The sequence below is a fragment of the Dendropsophus ebraccatus genome, chromosome 10 (assembly GCF_027789765.1).
Source record: "Dendropsophus ebraccatus isolate aDenEbr1 chromosome 10, aDenEbr1.pat, whole genome shotgun sequence".
NCBI classification, from domain to species: domain Eukaryota; kingdom Metazoa; phylum Chordata; class Amphibia; order Anura; family Hylidae; genus Dendropsophus; species Dendropsophus ebraccatus.
This window is the reverse complement of record NC_091463.1, coordinates 75996397-76023601: the sequence shown is the minus strand read 5'-3', so window position 1 is coordinate 76023601 and position 27205 is coordinate 75996397. Positions and strand designations below refer to the sequence as shown.

The following is a 27205-nucleotide window of genomic DNA, read 5'->3' as shown; positions in this document are numbered from 1 at the left end:
TCGAGTCTCCCATTGACTTCAATGGGGTTCGTTACTCGAAACGAGCACTCGAGTATCGGGAGATATTCGTCTTGAGTAACGAGCACCCGAGCAATTTAGTACTCGCTCATCACTAGTTATATACCCTTCTTCTTTGTCCTTTATTATTCCACTGTACATTAACCAGGCATAATCATATTAGTTTCTGTACGTTAAACATTTTTACCATATTTATGGGTTTGTTACTGTGGTTTTTAAACTAACTGATGGGGCTACAGCTGTTCCTTTGTGCTGATTAGGCTCCTCCTACGGACGCTGCACAGACCTTGCAGACGGGTCACCTATCATGTCGGGGGTTGCTGATTCCGTTGCTTCATCTCCCTGTAAAACGTGAGAGCCGCAAACTAGTCATCTGGGCGTTATCCAAGCTGTGACTAATCATGGCGCTCTATTAGTGATGAGCGAATAGTGAAATATATGAATATCTCCCGAATATTTGAATATTCGATTGAATATTCGATCCCATTAAAGTCTATGGGAACAAGTATTCGATTATTAAAAAACATCTATTCGAACACTTGGAGGTAAAAACCGGAAGCTGGGGGATTTGAACGCTTATCGAATATTTTTCGAATATTCGGCGAACTATTCGATAATATCCAATAGATCGAATACCTTAGTATTCGATCGAATATCTATTCGATCGAACAGTATTCGCTCATCACTACTCTCTAGCTGTCAGCACACTCTGCGGGGATCATTGAAGGGAAAGAGGCCCGTTACAGGCAGTTAGATGTATAATCCCATATAGGCCTATGTAATTTATTTTTTTTTTTTACTTGAAAGGTTAAAAAGTTGTTGATCAAAGCGGGTCTCACTGCTGAGGATGATACAGTTATAGCGGGAGAGAGTGCGGTAGCAGAGCTGAGACCCGCTGTGATCAATAACTTTTGACGTGTCTGAAGACATAAAGAGAGTAGTCCAACAGCATCGGTTAGTGATCAAGTATCCACTTGTTTTACCTGTTGATGTAATAATGTGTGGATACTTGATCACTAACAAAAGGAATTGTGGATTTCCCAGAGTGTATCCTACTTGTACTACCTGGCCACTACAAGTCATTCACGAACTATCGTGCGGTTTTGTTGGATCCAAATCTTGTAAGGTTATGCCTGATGACATGTCAAAGGTTACTTTTTATTACATTTTTAAACTCTAGATACTAGACATGAGAGTATGCCTGGATAGATAGATAGATAGATAGATAGATAGATAGATAGATAGATAGATAGATAGATAGATAAAAAATTGGGGGGGGGGGGCATTGCAGCTTAAGTAGTCACTTGAGTAGTCCCCCCTCCTCTCTTTTCTGTAATCCACTGCTCATTATCAGGAAATCAATCAGTCGCATCCTGTCTGTGCTATGGAGAGGGGAGAGGGATAAGGAGACGGAGGAGAAATGTTGGCAGCAGAGAACAGAGAACAGAGAACAAAGGATTGCACAGAGGGGGAGCTACTCAGAGTGCTATTCATAGGTCAGATAGGTCCGTGGTGACATCAGAGGAGAGAGCCTGTTTGTTGTCCTGTTTTGGTGTCTCATTTCCATCTCTCCATAGGAGAACAATGAAGACAGGGGGAAAGCTACAAACTGCTTTTTCATGATAAAAATTAATTTTTCTAATTAACCCAATTACAAAGTTTCTTAAAATCGCCTGGACTATTGATTTCTGCAAAAAAAAAAAAAAAAAAAAAGTAAATCACAACAGTGACTCTAAGTGCGCTACTCAATGTTTGACCCCTGCTGCAGGGCCACTGGGGAATCTGTATGCTAAGACTCCTGTCTAAAAACCCTATTACATGAAGTCATAATCTGATTTGGCAGATTATCACACCGTGTAATAAAGACAACGATCAGCTGAGTACCAGCTGCTCGTTGTCTTTCAACATATAGAAAAATCATTGCCTGCCATCTGCGCATCGCTACATGTAATAGTGATCTAAGAGTTAATAACAGGGGCCACAGTATAGTCTATTTTGTGCTCTATAACAGCACAAGACAGAGAAAAGCCTCAGTGTATGCATCATCGTAATAGGCAGATAGAATGGGTGTTAACAGATAGGACACTGTCATTATTAGTGCTATATCAGCACTTGACCTTTGGAGGTTAGTCAGCTTGTATTTACACCAGAAGTGAACACAGTTGACCGTAAACTGTGATGACTTTTGAAAACCTGTTACATAGTAAGAATGAAAAAAAAAAGAAAGGAAAAAAAGGAAAGGGGAATGGATAATAAATTCTATATTTCTACATATGTATTAATCCCTTACAGGTTTGGACGGGTTGAATGGCCAAGGCCAATATAGTTTTGCCTGAACAGGACTCTGGCTGATCATCGGGGGCTCTGCCCTGAACCCTGTGGCCGTGTCTTTATTTGAATTTTTATTAGTGTTGGTTATCAGTGTAGACATTCAAACAGATGCACCAGTCTGAGAATAAATTGAAAAAGTATGTTTTTTTTTTTTTATGGAAACCATTCTTTATTTTTTTTTTTTATTTACACTTTCAATACACTTCAAAAATTAAAGAAGTCTGCTCAAGTCCTTAAAGAGGCAGCCTGCCCCCTCCTGGGCTGCCCCCTCTGGTGCCGCTCACGATGCATATGAATATGCATAGTGGGCAGCCTGGAGCAACCCCTTTGGCCCGCCCAGCTTGCTCCCTCCCATGCCGCCAACTATGTGTATTCATATATACATAGTTAGGGGCACAGGAGGGGGCAGCACGGGAGGGGACATGCTGGGCGGGCTGAGGGGGGTGTTTCAGGTAGCCCACTATGCATATTCATATATGCATAGTGAGAGGCACGGGAGGGGGCGGGCTGGGCTCTGGGCCATTGGGCAACGCCCCAAATGCTTCTAAGCCCCTGATTAGCATAGGGGCAATTAATAAATTTCTCCAGAATGTGGGGGAGAAGAGAAGAATGATTCATAACCTGCAGTTATAAGGTAATGAGCTTGTGGAGCATGTCAGCAGGTTCTTTGGGCAGAACCTGCTGATAGTGGCGCTTAAACTCAGGAACGAGGGACAACATTCATCTCATATGAATAAGGCCTTCAACCATTAGCATTGGGCTCTGGTGTTACCCTTAGATTCTTTCTGTCTATAGTGGGTTCCAATGAAAACTTTTGCAGTATAGTGGTTAGAAAGAGAAAGATCTCCATGTGGGCCAGGCCTTCTCCCATACATGAGCGTTTGCCTGAGGAGACAGATTGGATATACACAATAAAAATTACTCAATCTAAACTTAAAATGCTACATCAGGTGGCTTTTCAGGATAGACTATCCTATGTACAATATATACATGTATATATTTAAAGTGTCCCTGTCGTTATAACTTTCAAAATGTAAATCAACAGTAGATGTGATATGAAGAAAGTTTGCAATTTACATTCTTATTTTTTTTTTTTGCTGATATCCTGCTGTAAAACAAGGTTGAACTTACCAGAAATCCAGGTCCAGTCTCCTGAAGGCAGATTTTCTGACTTGTGCTGGTTGAAAAAAACAGACAAAACACAGGAATTCCGTCCAATACAGAGAGTCATGTCTGAATGTGTCCATCAATGTGAGCGCTTAGATGGCCTGGGACAAACAGGACTTCCTGTTTTCTGCTGTTTCCTGTTTTTTGAGGATAAAAAAGTCAGAATAAAGAAAGTGCCATGTTTTTCATGATAGCTGAAAAAAAAAAATAATGTAAATTGCAAACTTGCTTTATATCACATCTACTGCTAATTTTGAAAGTTATAACGACAGGGAGACTTTAAGGAGCAGGGCTATAACTGGCCATTCTATTACTAGTATATGGCATGTCCCCTCTTGATTACCACTCTGCAAGCTCTATCCCTGAGGCTGCTCTCCCCATGCTTAGCTGCAGTGTGGTACAGAGTTGCCTCTGTGCTGTCTCCTATAAACTATATAAACACTACATAAAACACAATACACATACACTACACATGTAAACACTACATAAAAATGACTGTAGCACCATAGCAAACATTGTTGTCAGTCTTGTATCCTACCAGATGTCCATGCAGGCCTACTGGACATTGCCAACACTTCTAGCTCTCTCTCATTTGCATTCGCTCCTGCGAATACGAGCGTTGCTGCTTTACAACCAGCTATCTTCATAGCAACCAGGTTCACCCTCTGCCTCTTTACTATTGTCCCTTTGTCTCCTCTACTTTCTCCCTACACCCAATGTTCTAACTGCCTTCTTGACCATACCTTGATCTTCCTATGTCATTCTTCAACACCTGCCAGTACTATGGATGATTGTAGATAGTGTTTAGAGTGAATGTTGGGAGGTGACCTTCGTCATTTATTAGTAGTGCAAACACAAATCTCTTACCTGTAGAAAATGGCATAAATGCATCATTTTTCTTAAGACATCCGTTCTCATTGAGAAAATGTCAAGGATCAAACTCCTCTGGGTTCTTAAATTGTTTGGGGTCTTTCAGAACAGAAGTCAGGACTGGATACACCAGTGTTCCCTGAAAGTAAAATATGTAAATTTAGAAACACCGAAGTGTTAAAAGTCAGGTCTGGATGGTAGCTGATGGCATGTACAGAACCAATACAATAAGAAGCACCCCCCCCCCTTAAGCATGTCATATCCCCATGATGTTTGTGCAGGTACCATACTTGGTCATGTATCTTATTGACTGGTAATAAATATCAATAGTATAAAGTTTTAAATAGAAAGTGTTATCAATAAAGGGTCAAGAAACTGAGAAGACCATACTTCTGTGCCTTCGAAACGTGATATCCTCTGAAGGTGGTGTCTTTGCATGAGTCATTCCTACGGGGACGATGTCAGCAAATCTCTGGATTTCATAGAATACAGCTTCTGTATAGGTCATTTTACGCTGGTCTTCTATTAGGGGCAGCGATCTCTTTCTATTACATTGTGAATCTTTTTGTGAATCTTCTCTAAAATTTACAAAAACAGAACACAAGTGTCCCCTTAGGTAGGGAATAGTGCATTTCTGGTCTCACCCAACACGCAACTTTTGCTAACTTTTTTGGACAATCCACTTTAAATGGCAGCACACAACTGGATAATAGTCCTTACACTACAAAAAGTACAACGAATGAGGAAACGTAAGTAAAGCTATATAACACCAAATGGGATTTATGAGCAAAAGCATTAGAGTGAAAACCAGAAAGACAGATAAAACTGGTCAGACAGGATAGGTCAATTCTGGGAGTTTAAAATCGGGCACAAATCTTCAAGCACAGAGCAATCACTGAGATCAGCAAAAAAAAACAAAAAACAATGGAGTACTCACTCAACAGTCTCTTTGCGTCAACATTGCGTCTTTAAAAGAAGGGTAAAGCACAGGCTGAAAAGCTGAGCACAGAACTGTTGGAATGGAATGAAGGCCACTATAGAGTGTTAAACACCTAAATCTCATACACACAGCATAGAGTATGGATTCATAATATGGCCCATGGAAATGTGTATGCCCATAGTGTATCTCCCCATGCCTCAGATTCCATACAGAGACATAAAGGCCCAGATTTATCAATTGGTCTAGGCAAAAAATGTGTCTGGTTTTGGTCTAAGATACCAAGTGATTTTTACACACTTTTGTCATTTGTACCTCATGAGCACCTGTTTTTTTATAAATAGCTTTTAGGTCATGTTTACACAATGTAAGTTAAGTATTAATCACGGCCATTGTTGGTGATTTGCAACACGGCCGTGGTTAATATTTAACGAGGTTTTCCAGGATTTTTATGTATTACCTAACCAAGTCTATAAATAAATAATAAAACCAAATCTATTTGCCACAATATAATAATAATAATAATAATAATAATAATAATAATAATAATAATAATAATAATAATATTTTATTATTATTATAATTATTATTATTATTATTATTATTATTATTATTATTGCAAATAGATTTGGTTTTATCATTTATTTATAGACTTGGTTAGGTAATTCATGTATACAGATATCCAGGGCAGTTTTAGAAGGTATAGAGTCAATAGGTATTGTCAGTGGAGTTTTATTTTCTTTGAAAATTCATCTTGTTTGTATACTACCTCAGTGTTTCTTGTTTGCAGGGGAACTACAATCACCATAATGCTTAGCACAAGCCATCATTGGAAAATAAGATGAAAAAAAAAATATCAAACACTGACAGGTTCTGAACCCTGGTCAGTGAGCATGGTAATCCTGACACTTACCATTGCTCCATAAGCAGAGACTGGAGAAACTGGAGGAAAATAGACCATAACAGTGTTCTGCCACACAGAGATCCTCTCCACCCCTGTCCCGACCTCCGACCTCCACACAGACATAGGAGGACACCAGCAGCAGCTCTATCTATAGTTTACACTGACATCCCATGAGCCCTGTGTGTGTGGAGAGGGGAGGGGTGGCTTAGGACGAAGTGGAGATGATTTCTGTGGTGTGACAGAGAGGGTTATCAGATCGGCAGCACAGACACACACAGCATCTCCCTCCCAGAGTGACTCTCACTGCTCCTGCTCTGGAAGGGATGCAGCCTGCTGCAGCAGAGTGTGATTCACTCTGGGGACTGAGAGACACTGTAGAAGTCTGTGCTGCTGCCCAGAGCCAATCAGAAAGCATCAATACCTGAGTCCCTCCCCCTCTCCACACACACAGGACTCAGACGCTTTCAGCTATATCAGGGCACATGCAGGCACAGCAGCTGACGTCACCGAACTGGAAACACAGACGGTCCGGGATGTGACAGGAAGTCAGAAGCTCAGGAGCAGGCAAATCACGTGACCAGCAGGGGGATCTCCTAGAGCTGACAAGTAATGTTAGGGAAGTATATTAGAAAAAGGTTAACCTTGGTTAACCCTTTCCTAATACCAAAAATCAATTTTTCATGGAAAACCCCTTTAACTTACATTGTGCTGCAGCTAGAGGGATTAAATACACATAGGTGGACATATAGGGGGACATTTATTAAGTCCGTAGTTTTCTGAGCCGAGCTTAAAAATGTCCCCGCAGCTCTGACATTATGCAGATTTATCTAAATCCCATGCGCACCAGTGCATGCTCCGAGAAAACCTACGCCAACTCAAAGCTGGCGTAGGTTTCCTGACTATTTTTCGGCGAGAAAAATGATAAATTAAGCAGACCCAGAGTTTGCGCCCCCCGTTTTACCCCCTCCCCGCCCCCCTGGGGTTTCCCCCTTGCCAGATGCAAATATTTATTCGCAAAACGACCATTTGCAAAAACATTTATTCGCATCTGGCCATTTTCCACTAAAAAATACACCTTTTTGACTTGATAAATGTCCCCCATGGTATACACTCCGGCCGGGATTGCTAGCGGCCATGCAAAAAACTGTCAGTTGACACAATGGAGCGTGCGGCTCCGGCTGCATGCTCCATTGTGTGCAACGGGGGAATTCGGATTCAAGCGCAAACTGATGCGCCCGCATCCGACTTCATTTGTATTCAAGATCGTCCGGCTGGTACTGCATCAGAATATAAAATCTTTCACCAAAAGCAACTGAGCAAACAACTTTGGAAACAGCACTTGGCAATATACAGTGGTTTGCAATAAATTAGAATATCAACAAAAAGTTTTTTTGTTTTTTTTCCAGTAATTCTATTCAAAAAGTGACCTAATTTATTCTATAGTCATTACATACAGAGTGAACTTTTTCATGCATTTTTTTTTCTGTTAAAGTTGATGACTATGTATTACAGGCAAGAAAAACCCAAAAGTCAGTATTTCATAAAATTAGAATAATTAACCCAAAACACCTGCAGTGGCTTCCTAAGTGTTATAAAAGGTCCCTTTGTCTGGTTCAGTATGCAACACAATCATGGGGAAGACTGCTGACTTGACAGATGTCCAGAAGGCAGTCTTTCACACACTCCAAAAGAGGGGTAAGCCACAAGAGTTCATTGCTAAAGAAGCTGGCTGTTCTCAGAGTGCTGTATCAAAGCATATTAATGGAAAGTTGAGTGGAAGGAAAAAATGTGGTAGAAAAAGGTGCACAAGCAACCGGGAGATTCGCAGTCTTTACAGGATTGTAATGAAAATGCCATTCAAAAATTTGGGAGAGATTCACAAAGAGTGGACTGCTGCTGGAGTCAGTGCTTCAAAAGCCGCCACATACAGACATCTGCAGGACATGGGCTACAAGTATTGCATTCCATGTGTGAAGTCACTCCTGACCAAGAAACACCACCAGAAGTGTCTTATCTGGGCCAATAAAAAGAAGAACTGGACTGTTAATCAGTGGTCCAAGGGGCTGATTTCAGATGAAAGTAAATTTTGCATTTCCTTTGGAAATTAAGGTCCCAGAGTCTGGAGGAAGAGTGGCGAGGCTGTACACAATCCAAGCTGCTTGAGATCTAGTGTGAAGTTTCCTCAATCAGTGATGGTTTGGGGAGCAATGTCATCTGCTGGTGTAGGTTCACTGTGTTTCATCAATACCAAAGTCAACGTTGCCGTCTACAAGGAAATTTCAGAGCACTTTATGCTTCCCTGTGCTGAAAAGATTTTTGGAGATGGAATTTTCATCTTCCAGCAGGATTTGGCACCTGTCCACACGGTCAAAAGTACCAATACCTGGTTTACTAACCACAGCATCACTGAGCTCGATTGGCCAGCAAACTTGCCAGACCTTAACCCCAAAGAGAATTTATGGGGTATTGTCAAGAGGAAGATGAAAGACACCAGAGCCAACAATGCAGACGAGCTGAAGGCCGCTATCAAAGCAACCTGGGCTTCAATAACCCCTCTGCTGTGCCATCAGCTGATCGCCTCCATGCCACATTGCCGCATTGATGCCCTCATTCATGCAAAAGGTGCCCCGACCAAGTATTGAGGGCGTTTACTGTACAGACTTTTCATTTGGTCGACATTTCGGTGTTAAAAACATTTTTTTTTTTTCAGTTGGTTTTATATAATAATCTAATTTTCTGAAATACTGACTTTCGTTTTTTTTCTGGCTGTAATCAATAATCATTAACTTTAACAGAAAAACGCTTGAAAAAGTTCATTCTTTATGTAATGACTCTATAGAATATATGAGGTCACTTTTTGAATTGAATTACTGGACGCTGGGTGAATGCTGGGTGAATGTTGCAGCCTTGTGAGCAATCTTTGTACCAGCACCCTGAATAAAGTACATCTACACATGGATCTTTGACCAGAGTTCGGGATTCCTTTCTTTAAAGAGTCCGGATATATGAAGGACAGCTGTCTGGAGGTGCTAAGGTACCGGTGTGCAAACACCAAGTTTTTCTCACTACTATTCTGAAACTCATTAACATTGGCTCTAACCACTGATGTTATGGGATTAGCTACTGATCTATATAAGGCCACCCTGGCAGCATCTCAGTCACAGATATTGTAATAAAGATCATGCATGTATGATTTCTAAATGCCCAATCCTTTGTTCTCTGAGCTTGAGCGTGCATGTTTATGTGTAACTCCAGATGTTTGTTGGTCAAAAGCTACAGTACCTGAGAATATGAGAGGAACATTGGCAAACCCACCTTTGTCCTTCATTAAAGTGGTTATCCAGCGCTACAAAAACATGGCCACTTTTCCCCCTACTGTTTTCTCCAGTTCAGGTGCGGTTTGCAATTAAGCTCCACTTACTTCAATGGAACTGAGTTTCAAAACCCCACCCAAACTGGAGACAACAGTAAATTTTTCAGCAAGAAACCAGACACCAGATTCTTTCTTCAATTCTCCTCTTTCCCATTCAAAAATGTTTCAAAGCTGTCAGAGAAAATCAACAAAGGATTTTCCATCTCTCTCCACTGCTTGCCATGACCCCTGTAAATGTAACCATACAAAAACACATAGAGGGACATTTACTAAGTAGTCTAATAAGTGCAACTATTCTAACAGGGATTGGTGTGTAGTTTGTTCTAATATCTTGTGACTGATTCATTAAAATGTAGTACTCCCATAGTAAATGCATCTAAATAAAAAGGCGCAAAAAAGGCACAACTATGAAAAAAATGCGGTTTTATTCACCTGGTTCTGACCAGACGTAAGCTTGCGCCTGTCTATGCCACTTTTTAAAAAGTTGCAAATGATAAATTGGGAGCTAATCCCGGATTATGCGAACTTTTGGGTGAATACTTAAAAAAGGCAGATTTAAAAAAAGTTGCATCTAAAAATATTCACCTGTCGAATACTGGTTCATAAATAGAACTTAGACCAAAAATGGGTGAAAAATGCAATTATTCACCAAAAATTAGGCGCAACGCCCTTGATAAATTACCCCCATAGTGTGGTATCATGATTAGATAAGAATGACATGTTTATTATTTTGTATACAAAGGCAGCAATATATAATTAACCAAATTAATGCACAGTTAACCAGTAAAACACAGTGCAGTTAGGGTCCATTTACACAGAAAGATTATCTGACAGATTATATGACAAAGATTTGAAGCCAAAGCCAGAAATGGATTTGAAAAAAAAAAAAGAAGAAATCTCAGGCTTACCTTTATGATCTATTCTCTGTTTAAAGTCTGTTCCTGGCTTTGGCTTCAAATCTTTGGCAGATAATCTGTTAAATAATCTTTCTGTGTAAATGGACCCTTACAAAAGGTAGCATGGGGAAAAAAAAAAAAAAAGCAACCAAAGCATGAAGATAATTAGTCCCAGTATAATTCAATGTTTTTTTTTTATTACATAAATAAAGATGTAGAAAGTTATAAAGTGTTGTGTACATTGATAGACATTTTCAAGATTACAAAAAAATTCATAAAAATATTAATTTTGAAAACAGTTTCTTTGTAGTTTTTTTTTTATTCTTTTGCAATTCTTCAACAATTTGAGAACCCATCTTATTTCATAAGTCCTATAAATGTTAGGTTTCCTTTAACTTTATCCTCAAAATCATTGTCATTAAAAATAACTTTTCACATATCATCAGAAGATATTGATAGCAGCAGTGCTTACTGCTAAAACCCACTGCAATCAGGAAATATAGCTGGGAGAGAGTGCGGCGGCATCCCCGGCTGGCCACTAGTTCTGACAGTTTAGTCTTATAGACCTAGGCCGTTCTGTGACCCGGCCAGATGGAATCTCGGCCGGAGCATATACTATGTGTATAGGCTCCAGCCGGGATTCCAGTCATTCAAATAGAACGTATGTTTTGCATAAATCAGGGCTGTGATTTATGCAAAACATACGTTGTGTGAACATGGCCTTGATGGGGCTAAAATCAATGAGTGGATCACATGGTGACCATACTCTCTCCCTGGACATACGCTGACACTGCTGAGACCCACTGTAAAAACTTTTGACATGCCTGATGACATGTTTAAAGTTATTTTCAATGACAGGTACTCTTTAATTCAAAAACGAGGGATAACTTTCATCTCATATGAATGAGGTCTTGAACCACTGGTGTTGGGCATTGGTCTATTGCTTAAATTCTTCCGATCTATGGTGGGCTCTAAGGTAAATCTTTGTAGTATAGTGGTTAAAAAAAGGAAGAGCTCCATGCGGGCCAGGCCTTCTCCCATACACATGCGTTTGCCTGAGGAAATAGAATGAGCATATACAATTAGAATAACTCAAAGGTTTGGGGACAAAATTTTATATTTTCATGCTTTTTAACAAAGACTATTTTGGCCAGAAATTCTTTCCTCATGCTGGCGATGGGATGACAGTGTCTCAGAGACTCCTTGCATGCCATTGTCAAGATATGACCATAGCATGTAAGGGGTTAAACTGCCTACTAGTTACTTGCCTGCTGTAAAAAAAAAAAAAAAAAAGGGTAGCAGAACAGCCTAAGAACTTTTAGAGACTGCTGTAAAAGCAAGTATGGCTGGTCACTTAGGGGTTAAAAAATTTCCTTGGCCAGTTATGCCCTGGTTAGTTTGGTCACAAAGGGATTTAAAGAGAACAATAGCAGAGACTTGTTTTTAGATGTTGCACAAATTTACCAAAACTCTATATGAAACAATATGTGAATATATTAATTATTACTATAACACTAACCATATAAAGTCATCATGTTTTGGTCAAGTCACGTTTTGGTCCCCCTAAACCCACACTAGATCCTTCAACCATTGTTATGACTGCACCTGTTGGAACATTGGTGTGGTAAGATACGACCGAGACTGGGCTTTTGGCCTTGTGTTTATTCTGTCTTTGCATTCTTAGCTCTGTCTTAGGGCCCTATTCCACTGGACAGATTATCGTTAAATCGTTCGAATCTAAACGATAATCGTTCGGTTGAAATGCAGTTAACGATTAACGACCGAACGAGAAATCGTTGATCGCTTTATAAGACCTGGACCTATTTTTATCGTTGCTCGTTCGCAAAACATTCGCAAATCGTTTGCATTGAATAAGACATCGTTCGGTCGTTCGCAGTAGATACGAACGCAATAGCGAAGAAATAGCGAAGAATAAACTATCGCAAATACTATCATAAGTAACGATTATCGTTCCTTGGAAATGAGTGAACGTTTTCAGGTCTTTCACAATAGCGGTCGTTTGAGTCGTTAATCGTTAACTATTATGCGAACGATAATCGTCCGGTGGAATAGGGCCCTTACTCCTTCTGTTCTACTGTTTTCCCTGCCCCATCCATGTCTGCTCTGCTGAGTTCCTTCTGGCCACTTTATGGTTAACCTCTCTTTTGGTTTTGACTGACATTTTGTTCCTCCATTTACCTTGCTGTTTCTGTTCCGTTTATGGTCCAATCACCTTCTGGACCGGGTTCCTGGTCTCCTATAAGAGGTCTCAGTTCCTGCCTATACCTTGTTGGTTATTTAGTCTAGATCCCCCTAGTAAGCTAGCTCTCCCTGTGCTTTTCCTGTGTATTTCCTGTAGCTTTTCTTACCTTTGCACCATTGCTCTGAATATTCTGGTTTTCCGACAGCCCTAACCTTTTGGCTTAGGACCTGAATATTCTCTGGAGTAGGTTTTTGTACCTCTGCTGCCTGGTTGTTGTGACCTTGGCCTGTTGACCATAACTACTTGCTTTTCTGTTCTTTGTTCTGTGTCTGCCCCTATATAAGTTAGGGACTGTCTCCGTGGTTGTCTGCTACTGCCTAGGGCTGATAGTAGCAAGTAAGCAGGGACAGTGAGTGGGAACAAGTGCAGGGTACACTGTCCGTGTCTTCCCCATCTCTTCCCTGTTCGAGTGGTACCACTAGTTCATAACAACCATATATAATTACAATTTGATTTGCTAAGCTCAAATTAGTATTAAACTCAACTTCAGCCACAGTTGATTTTTGTTAGATGAAGTAATAATCTCTTACCTGTAGAGAATGGTATGAATGCATCCAGTTTCTGAACACAACCGTTCTCATTGAGAAATCGTCCAGGGTCAAACTTCTCTGGGTTCTTGAAGTGCTTGGGGTCTTTCAGGACAGAGGTCAGGACTGTAATCACCAAAGTTCCCTAAAGGTAAATGTATGAAATATGTAGATCTAGAAAACACAAAGTGTATAGCAGGGCTTTTTTGGTACCTGAATGAAGATATTGAGAAAGTCAGCACATCTTCATCCTGGGGGTAGCCCTAAAGATTTTGAGGGACGTTTACGAAGCAGATTCGCCCCTTCTCCCTGGCGTACTCCTCCCGTACACCCCACTTGCCCGATGGGCGGGCTGGGGGAGCTTGGGGGGGGGGGGGCGGGACAAGGCGGGGCCTCCTCCCGTGCCTCCCCGATGGGGGAGAGGGGGTGGGGCCTAATATAAGCCCAGTGTACTTTGTCTGTAAAGTTTTATACTAAGTTGTGATACATATGGAATAAGTTTAAGGAAAAAGTCAAATAAGATTTGAGAAGAAAAGTGCTATATTTTGGTTGTGATTTGTTGGCATAAAGTATAGGAACATTGAAAGACAGTAAAAAGGTTGAGAAGAGCATCATACTGTACTTTTGGAATATGATATCCTCTGAAGGTCGTGTCCTTGCTAACAGCATGGGGCGTTCCTGTGGGGACAATATCAGAAAATCTCTGAACCTCTTGTATTACAGCGTCTGTATAGGGCATTTTGCTCTTGTCTTCTATTGATGGACAGCGATCTTTGCCTATTACCTTGTCGATCTCTTTGTGGATCTTATCTGAAATTGTCAAAAACAGAGTAAAGGACATTTTTAGTCTAGTACTACCTTTTCAATTCCTTTTACTTTTGAATCGTAGATCTGAGAACAGAGATGTAACTTGATATCCCTGGCCCCCCACCTATAATGTTATAATACTGATGTCTTCATCTGTGTTTGGACTTTGGGACCCCTCAGACACCAGGGCCTGAATGTGGTTGCTTCCTCTGTACCCATTACATCTATGACCGTATGACCATAATGTGTTATTTACAAAAAAAAAAATTGTAACATAATTACCTTGTATTTCTGGATATTTCAAGAGTGTCAGCAAACCATATCGCAATGTCAAACTTGTAGTATGTGTTCCAGCAAAGAATAAGTCTAATATTGTCGCCTCTAGGTTTTCCTCATGAAACTCCGTGTCTGGATTGTTTTTTTCCTGAAATTTTTTTATTATTTTAATTATAAAAGTCGTGAAAGACCCACAAACAATTTAGTTAGAATTTACATGTGTGGTCCCAAAGGTCTGCCAATCTAAGATTATCTACAAACCCACCTCTTCCATCTTTATAAGGAAGCAGTCTAAGAAGTCACGAGGGCAGTTCTCATCCAGGGTGGCCCGGTGGGCGCTTATCATCTCCTTAATAAATTGTTTCAGGCTCTTAGTAACTTTGAAGAATTTATGATGAGGTCCTGGAATGTAGGGCGCTATGGTTGGGAACATGAGAAGCATCTAATTAAAGACAAGAAAAAAAGAAAAAGAAAATCAACATTAAAATTATTTTGGTAGTGGAAAAACAAGTAGTAACCTGTGTGTTGATTCGTAATTTTTTTTATTCACTCTAGGTTTCAAAAAGTTGCCCTATTTTGATATCTACAGCTCCATTTCTCTGTCAAACCTGCAGTCTCTAAAGCAAATCAGGTTCTAGATATCACGCCATAGGTCTGTCAGTCCTACTATTATATAATTTAGACAGGCAGAACTGCACCTGTGTCAGGATATATGTAATGTGCACCACACAGTTTACCCTGAACCACATGTAGTGAACGTTTTTGTAAATTCATGTTAAAGGGCTACTCCAGGCTAGGGGGCTTTTCTGGCTATCGCCGGGGAGGAGCTGGATGAGGCCGAAGATGACCAACCTCCCTTATTCCAGCGGCGGTTCCCAGATCGTGTTGCTCCAGTCCCCACTGCCTGGCCGCTTCCTGACCACTTCCCGGTCTCTGACACGAGCTTGAGACATGACGTTCCAAGCCCACTCAGCCTGTCAGTGGCAAAGGCAGGATCCCGTCTCAGACACTGAATTGTTGAGCGGGCTTGAAACGTTACGTCTCAAGCCCGATTCAGAGACCAGGAGGTGGCCAGGCAGCGTGGACCAGAGCAGTGCAATCTGGGACCCGACGCTTGAACCGGGGAGGTAAGTGGACGTCATTGGCCTCATCCACCTTCTCCCTGGCCATAGCTGGAAAAGCCCCCTAGCCCAGAGTACCCCTTTAACTACATGGCACGAATATACAACATACACCTTTTGAAAACGTACCAGCCCTGAGCCAGAGTTGGTTTGCTGTAAAATATCCTCAAGATACGATAAGAGGGTCAAGAATTTTTGATCTCCATAGTCAAATCTCTCACCAAACACAACGGAGCAAATGACATTAGAAACAGCTCGTTGTAATATATGTGCTGGGTCAATTGGACAATCTGTTAGTAAATATAAAGAGGTGTTCAGTCATTGCATTAACTATACAATAAATTAGAGATATTAAGACTATGATCAAATACTACACATTGGGACTTATAAGTACTTTTTTATTTTAATTACTTTTTTTAATGGAAAAAAACAACAACAGTATGAGATAAAAGGTTTGTCATCTTATTTCATGTCATTTTAAAATCCAAACACACAAAATATGGGGCCATTGCCAGTACGTTATGGGTCCTTAAGAGGTTAAAAAAAAGTCTCTTAAATCCACTAGCATCAGAAAATTATAAAGATTTGTAATTTACTTCTATTTAAAAATCTCCTGTCTTCCAGTACTTATGAGCTGGTGTACATCATGCAGGAAGTGGTGTATTCTTTCCAGTCTGACACAGTGCTCTCTACTGCCACCGCTGTCCATGTCAGGAACGGTCCACAGTAGTAACAAATCCTCATAGAAAACCTCTCCTGCTCTGGACAAAAGTGGAAGCAAAAAAATACTGTGTCAGACTAGAAATAATACATCACTTACTGCAGGACATAAAGAAGCTGGAAGACTTGAGATTTTCAAATAGAAGTAAATTACAAATTTATATAACTTTTTGACACCATTTGATTTAAAAGAAAAAACTTTTTACCGCAGTACCCCTTTAATAATGTGGTATAAAATAATTCAAATTGAGGCATCATGCTTGACTGACATGAAATTAGTTATCCAGACATTGCCTGGTTCCACTGCTCAGCAGTTTCTGGAGTCTTTCTTGAGACAAGGAGGTGCCTCTTGAACCAATAACATTTTCTTCAGAAAAACATGTTTAATATAAATTTATTAGACATATAGGTCTAAAATGGAGGGTCTGTCTACAGTTTTGCTATTTTTGTAATGATGGCTGTTTGAAGCATTTCTTGGGGGAAATTTAAAAACTTCCCTAGGCTTAGCAGCAGGGCCATATTTGCCTCAAGGCACCTGAGGTCCGGTGCCTAGGATGGCACCAACACTTCCCTTTTCTCACTAGACTGGCACAGTGCCATCCACACACTATGCCGAGTCCACTGCACCTGGTCCAGGGATAGATGCTTTACTGAAAAAGATGCAGTGCACTCAGCTCAGCAAGTGAAGAACAGGAGGGTGCTCTTTCTTGCTGTTCTAGAGGCTGCCACGTGTGGTTGTGAACTGCAGGTGGGTCCAACACTTTTTTTTCATGCTCCTGGGTGGGGGGCACTGGTTTGTGCCATCAGCACTCAGTGCCTGGGCAGTATGAGCTCACGCAGGCTTGCCTAGCAGGTATGTAAATTGGGAAGTTCTGGCAGATGGTTTTCAGTTAACATATCTAAATTGAAGAGATGGTCCAAAAATGCAAGAAATATTTATAGAACTGAAAACACCTTTGTCCTCCATCAATTTCTCAGTGAGACACCGTGCTTCCTCTTGGATTCTTTCTTCAATGCTCCTCTTTCCCAATCCGAAATTTCGCAAAGTTGTCAGAGAAAATCGACGAAGGATTTTCCACCTTTCTCCGCTGCTTGCAAAGACACCTGGTAAGTTTAAGGGGAGGTAAAGGAGTTGTCAAGTATTTAAAAAAAACATATAGGTTCATTCTTCCAAACCAGCGCCGCCCCTGTCTACAAGTTGTCATTAAATAATAATACACCCCCTGTCTATTAAAATTACAGAAATTGGCAGAAATATTTGACCCACACTAATGGTGCGTTTACACAGAGAGATTTATCTGACAGATTTTTGAAGCCAAAGCTAGGAACAGACTATAAACAGGGTGCAGTTCGTAAAGGAAAGACTGAGATTCCCTGTCTTTTTAAGTCCATTCCTGACTTTGGCTTCTAAATTGGTCAAAATTGGTGTAAACGCACCATAAGCATTACAGAGTAATTTATATGGAAATCAGGAAAACATCCATTGCTATTTTTGACATTTATTTTATCGGCTTACCAAAATCTTTATTAAAAAAATCTCCTATTCCTGATTCTCCTCTATCACTAAACACGTCACTGTGGTCCACCAATGCTTCCTTTACTGTATCGTACCCAATCAGCATGATCGCCCGAAGGTTTGCTAAATAGAAGGTGTAGACAGGTCCATAGGTTTCACTTAGCTGGAGAGATAAAAAATATTAAAAATGGCATCCGTTGTTTTTACACAGGTATATTGTCTGTTGGTCTGGGGTTATTGAGGGTCATTGGCTTCTCTATATATCAGGAGCATCTGTGGATGCCCGTACAGCAACCTAAGAAATCCATGCCTGCTACAAGCTGGTAATTACGGACTTCCAGTATAGTAAATGCAGTGAGTGGTGGTGACCCGGCTCCCATTGTTGTAAACCCCTGGCTGCTTTTTTAGAAGTAGCAGGCATGGCACAATATACCCAAATTGTTACATATATTTGCATATGAGCTTTATGCAAAAAAACTTGTGACTATTTTACGCCAGAAACTGATGTAAAGACATTGAAGAGTACCTATCATTAAAAATATCTTTTGACGTCATCAGGACTGAGACACTGAGACCCGTTGTGATCAGGAGACATAGCCGGAGAGAGTGGGATGGATGTGCCATCCACTCCCCAGCCGCTCACTAATTCTGACAATGTAGCATCATAGACTTACATTGTTGGAATTAGTCAATCAAGAGGGAGGAAAGGTTGTATGTTAGGACTTCATCTATTATCTAGAGAAAAGAGCATCTGCAAAGTGCATCTCTCTGAAGAATCAAAACACTTTTATATGTTACATTTAGCTGAGTACGTGCCATATTTGACTGCCCAATGACTATAGTAAACAAGTGCTGATTTGGCTGATCGATGCTCGTTTACTGAGCCTATCACACAGTTATATATATATATATATATATATATATATATACACACACTGTATATACATTGGTTTTTAAAAATTAGAACTTGGATTAAGAGCATTGCTTTTGTTTAAGAGCTTCCTTCGCTGGGTGGGAGCAGGAGTGGAGGAGGGGCATGGTCTGCATTGCGGGGTCTACTGCACTGTACTCTGACCCAGGAAGTCTCCCTCACCTTCAAAATCAGAGCAGATCCACTTCAGGCTGGGGCTTGCATCAGGGGACAGGACTGTGGAGGTAATCTCTTCATAGCTGTAACCCCTCTCTCCCCGGACAGAGAGTGCTGCATATATGTGTCCACATCTGCCCTGCTCATTCCTTCATACTCAGTCTCTGCAGTCTGTCAGTCCTTATGTTTCCCATCCTCTTCATTTGTGCTATAATGTGGCTGCACTTACACTCAGCTATACACTTTGCTGCCATGGGCGTAGCTACCATAGAGGCAGGGTAGGCAGTTGCTATGGGGCCCATGCAGGAGGGGGGCCTGGGGAAGAAGGTAAGAGTGTGTGTCCTTTTGCTTAACCCCTTATGTACTGCAATGTGTAAGTGATCCAATGTTTATTTACATGCTGCATTACAAAAAAGGGTTAACAAGCAGAAGACAGAGATCTCTGCTTCACTGCACTGATAAGCCCTGACCTCTGTTCTCCAGCTGGCAATCAAGTAGGAAAGGAAAATGTGCAGAGCTCCCTGCAGAGGTCAGGGGTTATCAGTGTGTACACAATGCTTTGTGTTGTGCTTAGGGGAGGGGGGCCCCCTAAAATTACTTGCTGTGGGGCCCCGTGTATCCTAGCTATGCCCCTGTCTGCTGCTATAATCTGCCTGCACTTACACTCAGCCATTCACACTGCTGTATAGAAAAGTCTCTGTTACTGTCCTTCTGCACAGCTCTGTGATTTTCACTTCCTGATTGGTCCATGCTGAACATACAGCCCTTATCCATTGCTGTCACATGACCACACAGGCCCCTGACAGCAGCCCTGCTTCTCTATTCTAGCCTGTTGTTATGCTACTGCACAGTGGCGTAGCTACCATAGAGGCAGGGTAGGCAGTTGCTATGGGGCCCGTGCTGGAGGGGGGCCTGGGGGAGAAGGTAAGAGCATGTGTCCTTCTGCTTAACCCCTTATGTACTCTGCTTTACTGCACTGATAACCTCTGACCTCTGTTCTCCAGCTGGCAATCAAGTAGGAAAGGAAAATTTGCAGAGGTCAGGGGTTATCAGTGCACCAGCTGTAAAGCAGATATATATATATATATATATATATATATATATATATATATATGCGCACAGTGCTTTGCGTAGGGGAGGGGGCCCCTTATAATTTTTTGCTATGGGGCCCCGTGATTTCTAGCTATGCCCCTGCTACTGCATTATGGGGATCTTCAGTCCCATGTATTTACAAACTGCTGCTGTGTTTTCAGGGTTATGCACTTACTATACATTATACTCCACATGCTGATTGTTATACTGTACAGTAACTTATAATACAACATATTCTGCTGCTTCTCATTGTTTGTTTCATCTGTTCTACATGTTATTCAGAATAAAAAATCATTATTTTTGGAGCGTGGAACCAATTGTCTGCATTTCAATGATTTCTTATGGGAAAATTTGCTTTGGTTTAAGAGTGGATTTGGATTACAAGCGCGGTCCCGGAACAAATTATGCTAGTAATAAAAAGCACCACTGTGTGTATATATATATATATATATATATATATATATATATATATATATATAGAAGCGATGTCTGTGCAGTCCTTGCTTTAAAAGTGAAGTTCATACATTACCTCTCCACGCTCCCTGGTGTTCTTTACAGATTTATCATCGGCGACAGAGGGTGTCAGTGATGACATCAGACTCTCCTCTTTAACCCAGTAACTTTGTCTTTCTAGATTGTACTTTATTGTTTATGGCAGTCTATTTTTAGCCAACTGAATACCAGACAAAGACAGTGGAAAAACATCCTGTATATAATAATGGAGCCATAAAACAGATGACGGGAGTATCCATTCTATAAGGCTTCTATTGTCTAGTGCTAGATCTACCACACGTGAAATATTTCAACAGAAGTAATTGCAATATAACCAGTATCTTACTCATAGGACATAGAAATCGACATACCTTAATTAAAGACTGTGGTAGTTCCGAGGTATTGACCTGAAGGAAATTCCCCAGGAGGGGTAGAGGTGTAGGTCCTGGGGGTAGATTCTTCTGTTTGACCCTACCCCACCATTTAATGAGATAAATGAAGAGAGTGACCCCCGTAGCCAGGAGAAGTGTTGCTGCAATGTTTAGAGCCATCCCGCACGCTCTGTACTCTGTGTCTATATATAGAACTTTGTACAGTGCAACAATCTAACGTGTAATCACTGAGAACCGGCTGGGTGTGTCCAGTGCAGAGCTGTACTGTGCTACACTGTAAACTCTGCAATAGAAGAGACACTCACATTGCTTCCTATGTTATTTTAACCTAGACACCAGATTGGATATAGTCCCCAAATACTGGTTCAAGGAATTTTTTTTTTAGAAGCATCACCACTCTTGTCGGGAGCTTTGTCATCTATCAAATGAATTAAGCTGGGCTGCAATACCAGGAAATCATGTGTTAGCTATGCCCCTCCCAAGGACGTGTCTACTAACCTCACTACTGAAAAGTCATTTCGAGTCTTTTCTCCAGTGAACTGCTTAAAGGAACTGCCGCAGAAATACTATCGTCTATTCCAAGTATTGTAATGTGAGAAAAAAAAAAGAGAGAGCGAACAACTCTTTACACAATAGTTAGGGTAATGCAGCAAGTACAACAAGGAAAAAGTTTTCCACTTCTATGAGGGGAGTTGCAACTACTACTCCCCTCTGGCCAAAATCACTAGTCTCAGTCTCCGCCTGCACACACTGATTGAAGTTGGGTGGAGACACTGAAGAACAGAGATTTGCTGTGGTCACAAAACCATGCACCAACTTCTAGCTTCATACTATGGGCTGGGTTCACACTGGCAACTTTTAGCAAAAAACAAAACAAAACACTGTTATATGCTAGCTGTTAGTTAATGGAATTGTATGAAATGCGATACATACTTGGAGTCCCCCGACCGTCCCCCAGCCCCCCCTGCTCTGTTGCAGGCAGATTTTTCAAAATGCAGCATGGTGAAGGTGTGAGTTTTTTTTTCTTTTTGCAAACTGTGTTCAATGGAATTTCTTGGTTTTTTTTCTGTAAAAGCCGATCATAACTTAAGTAAAAAAAAAACACCAGGAAAAAAACGCCAAAATAATCTTTTTAAAGCTTTTTTTTGGAAGCCAGACAAACGCCACAAAAAGCTGAATCTGGGAGTACCCTGAGAGAGGATTCAGATATAAATTATTTTACTACTTATTTACAATCTATATCGGGACACTTTTTAGAAGTGTCCCAGGACTGGATCAGCTTTTGCGCACCATATAGGTGGAGAGGGGGCATGGAGGGGGCACAGCATTGCGCGCAGGGAGCCGTGTCCTCCCTATGCACAAGATTTAACATTTTGCCTTCAAACTGGGGTTGATTTTTTTATCCTGTTGCACAGCAGCCTTCACTATACTGTATACATTATTAGCACCTAAAAGAATGTGTGGGTTCTGCAATTTATCCTTAATTGACCATCTGGTCTTTATCATGTGATGAGCGCAACTCGAGCATGCTCCACTCTTGGGAGTCCTGGAAAACATGGACACAGCCTATTCAAATGCCAAACGATCTGACTCTAGGATGCTTGAGTTGCGGTAATTGCTAGTCTGTTTTTAATCAGTACAGGTTAGAGATGAGCGAACCGGGTTCGGGTTCGAGTCGATCCGAACCCGAACGTTCGGTATTTGATTAGCTGGGACTGCTAAACTTGTATAAAGCTCTAAAGTTCTCTGGAAAACATGGATACAGCCAATGACTATATCCATGATTTCCACATAGCCTTAGGGCTTTATTCAAGTTCAGCAGCCACCGCTAATCAAATGCTGAAAGTTCGGGTTCGGATCGACTCGAGCATGCTCCAGGTTCACCCATCTCTAGTACAGATCCCATTTGCTTAATTTTCTAAATAGAAAGAAAGATAAAGTAGATGATACAAGAGATAAATGGATAGATAGATAAGTACTATTGCTGTTGCCTGGGGCACTGGATACTGTTAATGAACCAGCAGGTGGGCTCTGTCATTCAGGGGCGACTTGTCACGGTGGCCAGGAGTGGAAGTACCCACCCCGGGACACATGGGCACCAAACCTTTGATTAGGACTAGTGTCAGGTACAGGTGCAGTGGTGCGGCAACAAGGAGAGGCAGAGTCCCACTTAAACAGATACTTGAACTTTATTTAAAGGCTTCAGTGCAAGACAAATATAAAACAGTGCTTTAGGTACTTAGTGCAAAATTATCAAATAGAATAGAGAGAACTTGAGGAATAAAGGTGGAAGTTGAGCAGAAAAGTGTACAGGGGCTGGATAAGAGCCCTCACCCAATTAGTACAGTTCTCTGCCGGCATGTGTTTAGAATACACTCCTCGGCATGGGCACTGTTAGGCCAGCCTCTCTTTGTCAGATGACTCAGGTTGCTCAGCTCTGATTGGCTGAGCAAGATGTAAGCCATCTAACAGTTTTACAGAGTCAGTTAGACATCACAGGAGAAAAAGTGCATCATGGGAAAGCCCAAAACAGGAAGCAAATAAAAAATATTAACATGTTACTTCTTTGAGCGGAGAGCGGTGGCAGCGGACGAGCGCACACCCTCTCATTCACTTACAGCGGGACACCGAGCACGGCAGGATTCCGCGGCAGAGAGGTCCGCCTCGGGATTACGGCATTTTTACTGTGAACTGGCCCTTAGTGCTTAGGGTCCTTTTACACAAGCTGCTTATCTGCAACAAACGTTGCTAGAAACACTCAGTCAGCCGATAACCCACCTGTGTACAAGTGTTGGCAATCAGCCGAGGAGTAGAAAAACACCCACTGTACGGCTAATGGCAGCTTTTGTGCAGCCCTGTTAATCATTGTTTATCAGCTGCAATTATCCCTAATGTATTTAATTGGCCACATGAATGATACAGGGATTGTTCATGTGACCCAGCCACTCAATTATTTGTGATGTGCAAAGGCACTGCAAGCAAGCAGTGCTCATTATCGCTTATCGGTGCTCATTTGCGTGGACAGCTGAAGATTACAACATCTAACAGACCCTTTACACTGTGTTGGGGAGAGGAGGTCATGACTTTAAGTCGCTGTGAAAGGGGGATAGCCTCATGTCAGGCTTCACTGAACATATTGAAATTAGAGATACATTAAGGATGGATATATCTGTAACTAAAGTTTCAAAAGACACCATGCAAGCCTTACACAGTGCAATCCAACTTATACTACATAAAGTAAATAAAATCTATACTAAAAAGTGAAATCTTTAAAATTAGAAGAGCTGCCATGTTTTGTATATTTTAGAACTTTTAGGTTTCCTTTATGTAGGAAGTAAAAAAAACTTTATGTAGGAACTCAGAAACGAGGAACAACGTTCATCTCATACTGTATGAATGAGGTCTTGAAGCATTGGTGTTGGGCTCTGGTCGTATACTCAAAATATTTCTGTCTATAGTGGGCTCCAAGGTAAACTTTTGCAGGATAGTGGTTAGAAAGAGGAAGAGTTCCATGCGTGCCAGGCCTTCTCCAATACACATGCGTTTGCTTGAGGAGACAGAATGAGAATACATAATAACACAATAACAAGTCAAGCTAAAGTTAAAAGGGCCATTCAGTTTCCTGTTATAGGTTTTCATTTGTTTGGGCAGTCTCCATTCAATTGCACCTCAGTGGAACTTTAACAGCTGCTCCCATAAAGTAGGCTTGAAAGTTTGAAAAATATGCACCCTCCCCCTCTAGGTCTCAAAATTCTTACTTTTGAGCAGGGCTGGCTCCAGGATTTTGGGGACCCTTGGGCCATAGAGCCTTGTGTGCCCCTTTGTGGAGCAAATCATGGAGATACATAGACTGCATAGACTGACAGCGAGCAGACAGGGGGCATGGTTCCCATTGGCTGATTGCCTGCACATCAGTTAAAAGCTTAAGTGGGCTGGACCAGGAGGTGGGGATTGATGTCATTGGGATGGGGCATCCTCTGAGCGCTGATGCTACCAGCGCCCTGTGCAGTTGCTAAAAACAACCCTGACTTAGTCCTGTGGGCTGCAGTCGTGGATAGCGCTTTAGCCCACAATGACAGAATAAAAAAGTGTAGTACCAGGCTTGACTGGGCCCCTAGAGGCTTTGTGGCCCTTGGCACTTACCCTAGTAAGCTCGGTGCAGACAACAACCCTGCTTCTGAGACATGGTATTGTCAAAAGTGAGAGCCAGGGAGCAGAAGAATTTACCTGTCTTATGCTCCTTGAACAATCCCTTTATATTCAACTTTATCAATGGTGTACGGATAATTTTTTTTTACTAAATAACAATAATCAATTAATAATCTCTTACCTGCAGAGAAAGGCATAAAGGCATCACTTTTCTTTAAGGAACCGTTCTCATTAAGAAAGTGTCCAGGATCAAACTCATCTGGGTTTATGAAGTGCTTGGGGTCTTTCAGGACAGAGGTCAGAACGGGAAGAACCATTGTTCCCTAAAAGTAAATATAGTATGTGAAGAGAGTCAAGAGTTTAAGAAGATCAGAATTCCTTACCTTTGGAATGTGATATCCTCTGAAGGTTGTATCTTTGCTGACAGCATGGGCCGTTCCCGAGGGGACGATATCAGCAAACCTCTGGATTTCATGGATTACAGCATCTGTATAGGTCATTTTAGCCCTGTCTTCTACTAATGGACAGCGGTCTCTGCCTATTACATTGTCAATCTCTTTGTGGATCCTCTCTAAAATGTAAAAAAAACAGAAAAAAGGACATATTTTTTCATTCTAGTATTAGAATTGTGTCCATAGTGAAGTTACAGGAAAACTAATGATTAATGATTGTTTGCAGTGGCATAACTACTATGAAGGCAGACCACGCAACTGCTATGGGGCTCGTACAGTAGGGGAGCATGAGGTCCCGTGCCCCCCTCACAACACAGACCCCTGTGTTCTCCCAGCAACCTGGTGCACGGATGGGGGTGGGGGTGGGGGGGTTTGCAAGGATTCATGGAGCCCTGTACAGTTTTTTGCTGTAGGGTGCCATGAATCCTAGCTACACTCCTGATTGTTTCATGGTATTTAATTTGTAGTCTTTATGCACATGGCCCTGTTCTGTAATATGACATCCATTGGAATGTTTGGGCATATGAATAAGCTTCCTACGCTTCCATTTACATATACAGGGAATATATAAGAAAATAAACTCTTACCATGTTCCGTTACATGCCACATTCAGAAGTTTCTATTAATTTCTATTAAGTTGCATTAAAAAAATATAAAAGCTTCACAAAACATTTGGTATTATGGTTGTTTCCATAGGACATAAATATCTGTATTTAGCTGTAAATGTGAACTCCTATTGAATCCCAGAAAACCAGTGTCAATACAGAGGAACTAATGCCATTAGCGGACTTAACTGATATTGGGAGGCAGAGATATAACAGGATTTTTCTGGGCCCCAAAATAAAATGTTAACCATTTTAACCATATTCTGGTGTCTTCCCATGTTTTTGGACTTCGGGACCCCTTAGACACAGGGGGGCTCAGATGTTACTGTCAACTGTGCACACATTATTGCTATGACCCTTTGAAGGGAACTTGGTGTGTTATTTACAAATAAAAAATAAAAACTCTTTATTAAAATTGTTACCTTGTATTTCTGGATATTTCAAGAGTATAAGAAAACTGTAGGTCAATGTCACACTTGTAGTTTCTGTTCCAGCAAAGAATAAGTTTAATATTGTCACCTCTAGGTTCAATTGATGAAATTCTGTGTCTGGATTCTTTTGTTCCTGAAAAGTTTCAGTTCACCAATCTTTTAATTATCAAAAAATGGCCTAAGACACCTTATACTCTGTATACTAAAAAGCAGTAAAAAATAAAATAAAATAAAATAAAATGTGCAATCAAGGAAAAGACTAAACTGAATATCCTAGTTTCGAAAATAAAGTCTAATGTTATCTTCAAACCCACCTCTTCCATCTTTATTAAGAAGCAATCTATGAAGTCACGAGGGCAGTTCTCGTCCAGTGTGGCTCGGTGGGTACTTATCATCTCCTTAATAAATTGTTTAAGGTTGTCCATAATTTTGAAGAATTTCTGATGAGGTCCCGGAATGTAGAACATTATGGTTGGGAACATGTGAAAGAGCTAATTAAAGGGGAAAATTTAAAAACAAAAATTCATTTATTGGTTAGTTGAAAGAGGGCCTCAGAAACTAAGTAGAGAGCAGGGACAGGGTTATTTCGACAGAAGTCTCTGTTCCTATACATAGTTTATAGTGACATAAATAATGAAAGTCATCTACTGGAAAGTTTGTTTCAAGTATGTGCTACTCGGTGGTGAAGAAAGTAAAAGTTTTTATGGTTGGTGTGGCAAGCTGAAACCTTGCTACAGTCACCATATATTTCATCAAGGCTCTCTGTAAAAAAACGTAAC

The 27205-nt window shown here is 41.0% G+C and overlaps 1 protein-coding gene and 1 pseudogene across 1 annotated transcript in view; both read right to left on the bottom strand.

Moving 5' to 3' along the window:
• LOC138766433 (uncharacterized) overlaps positions 1-21191 on the bottom strand; it is a 46917-nt gene extending 25726 nt beyond the window's left edge. Inside the window, exons 1-9 of the mRNA XM_069944027.1 lie at positions 20769-21191; positions 17727-17889; positions 17165-17314; positions 15620-15780; positions 14635-14811; positions 14376-14517; positions 13909-14096; positions 13290-13431; positions 11375-11551 (exon numbers count right to left, since the gene is read on the bottom strand). Of these exons, the coding sequence (XP_069800128.1) occupies positions 11375-11551; positions 13290-13431; positions 13909-14096; positions 14376-14517; positions 14635-14811; positions 15620-15780; positions 17165-17314; positions 17727-17889; positions 20769-20948 (1480 nt within the window). The 5' untranslated portion in view covers positions 20949-21191. The remainder of the gene's footprint in view (positions 1-11374; positions 11552-13289; positions 13432-13908; positions 14097-14375; positions 14518-14634; positions 14812-15619; positions 15781-17164; positions 17315-17726; positions 17890-20768) is intronic.
• Positions 21192-22959: 1768 nt separating this feature from the next.
• Positions 22960-27205, bottom strand: part of LOC138766432 (cytochrome P450 2A4-like) — a 12554-nt pseudogene continuing 8308 nt past the window's right edge.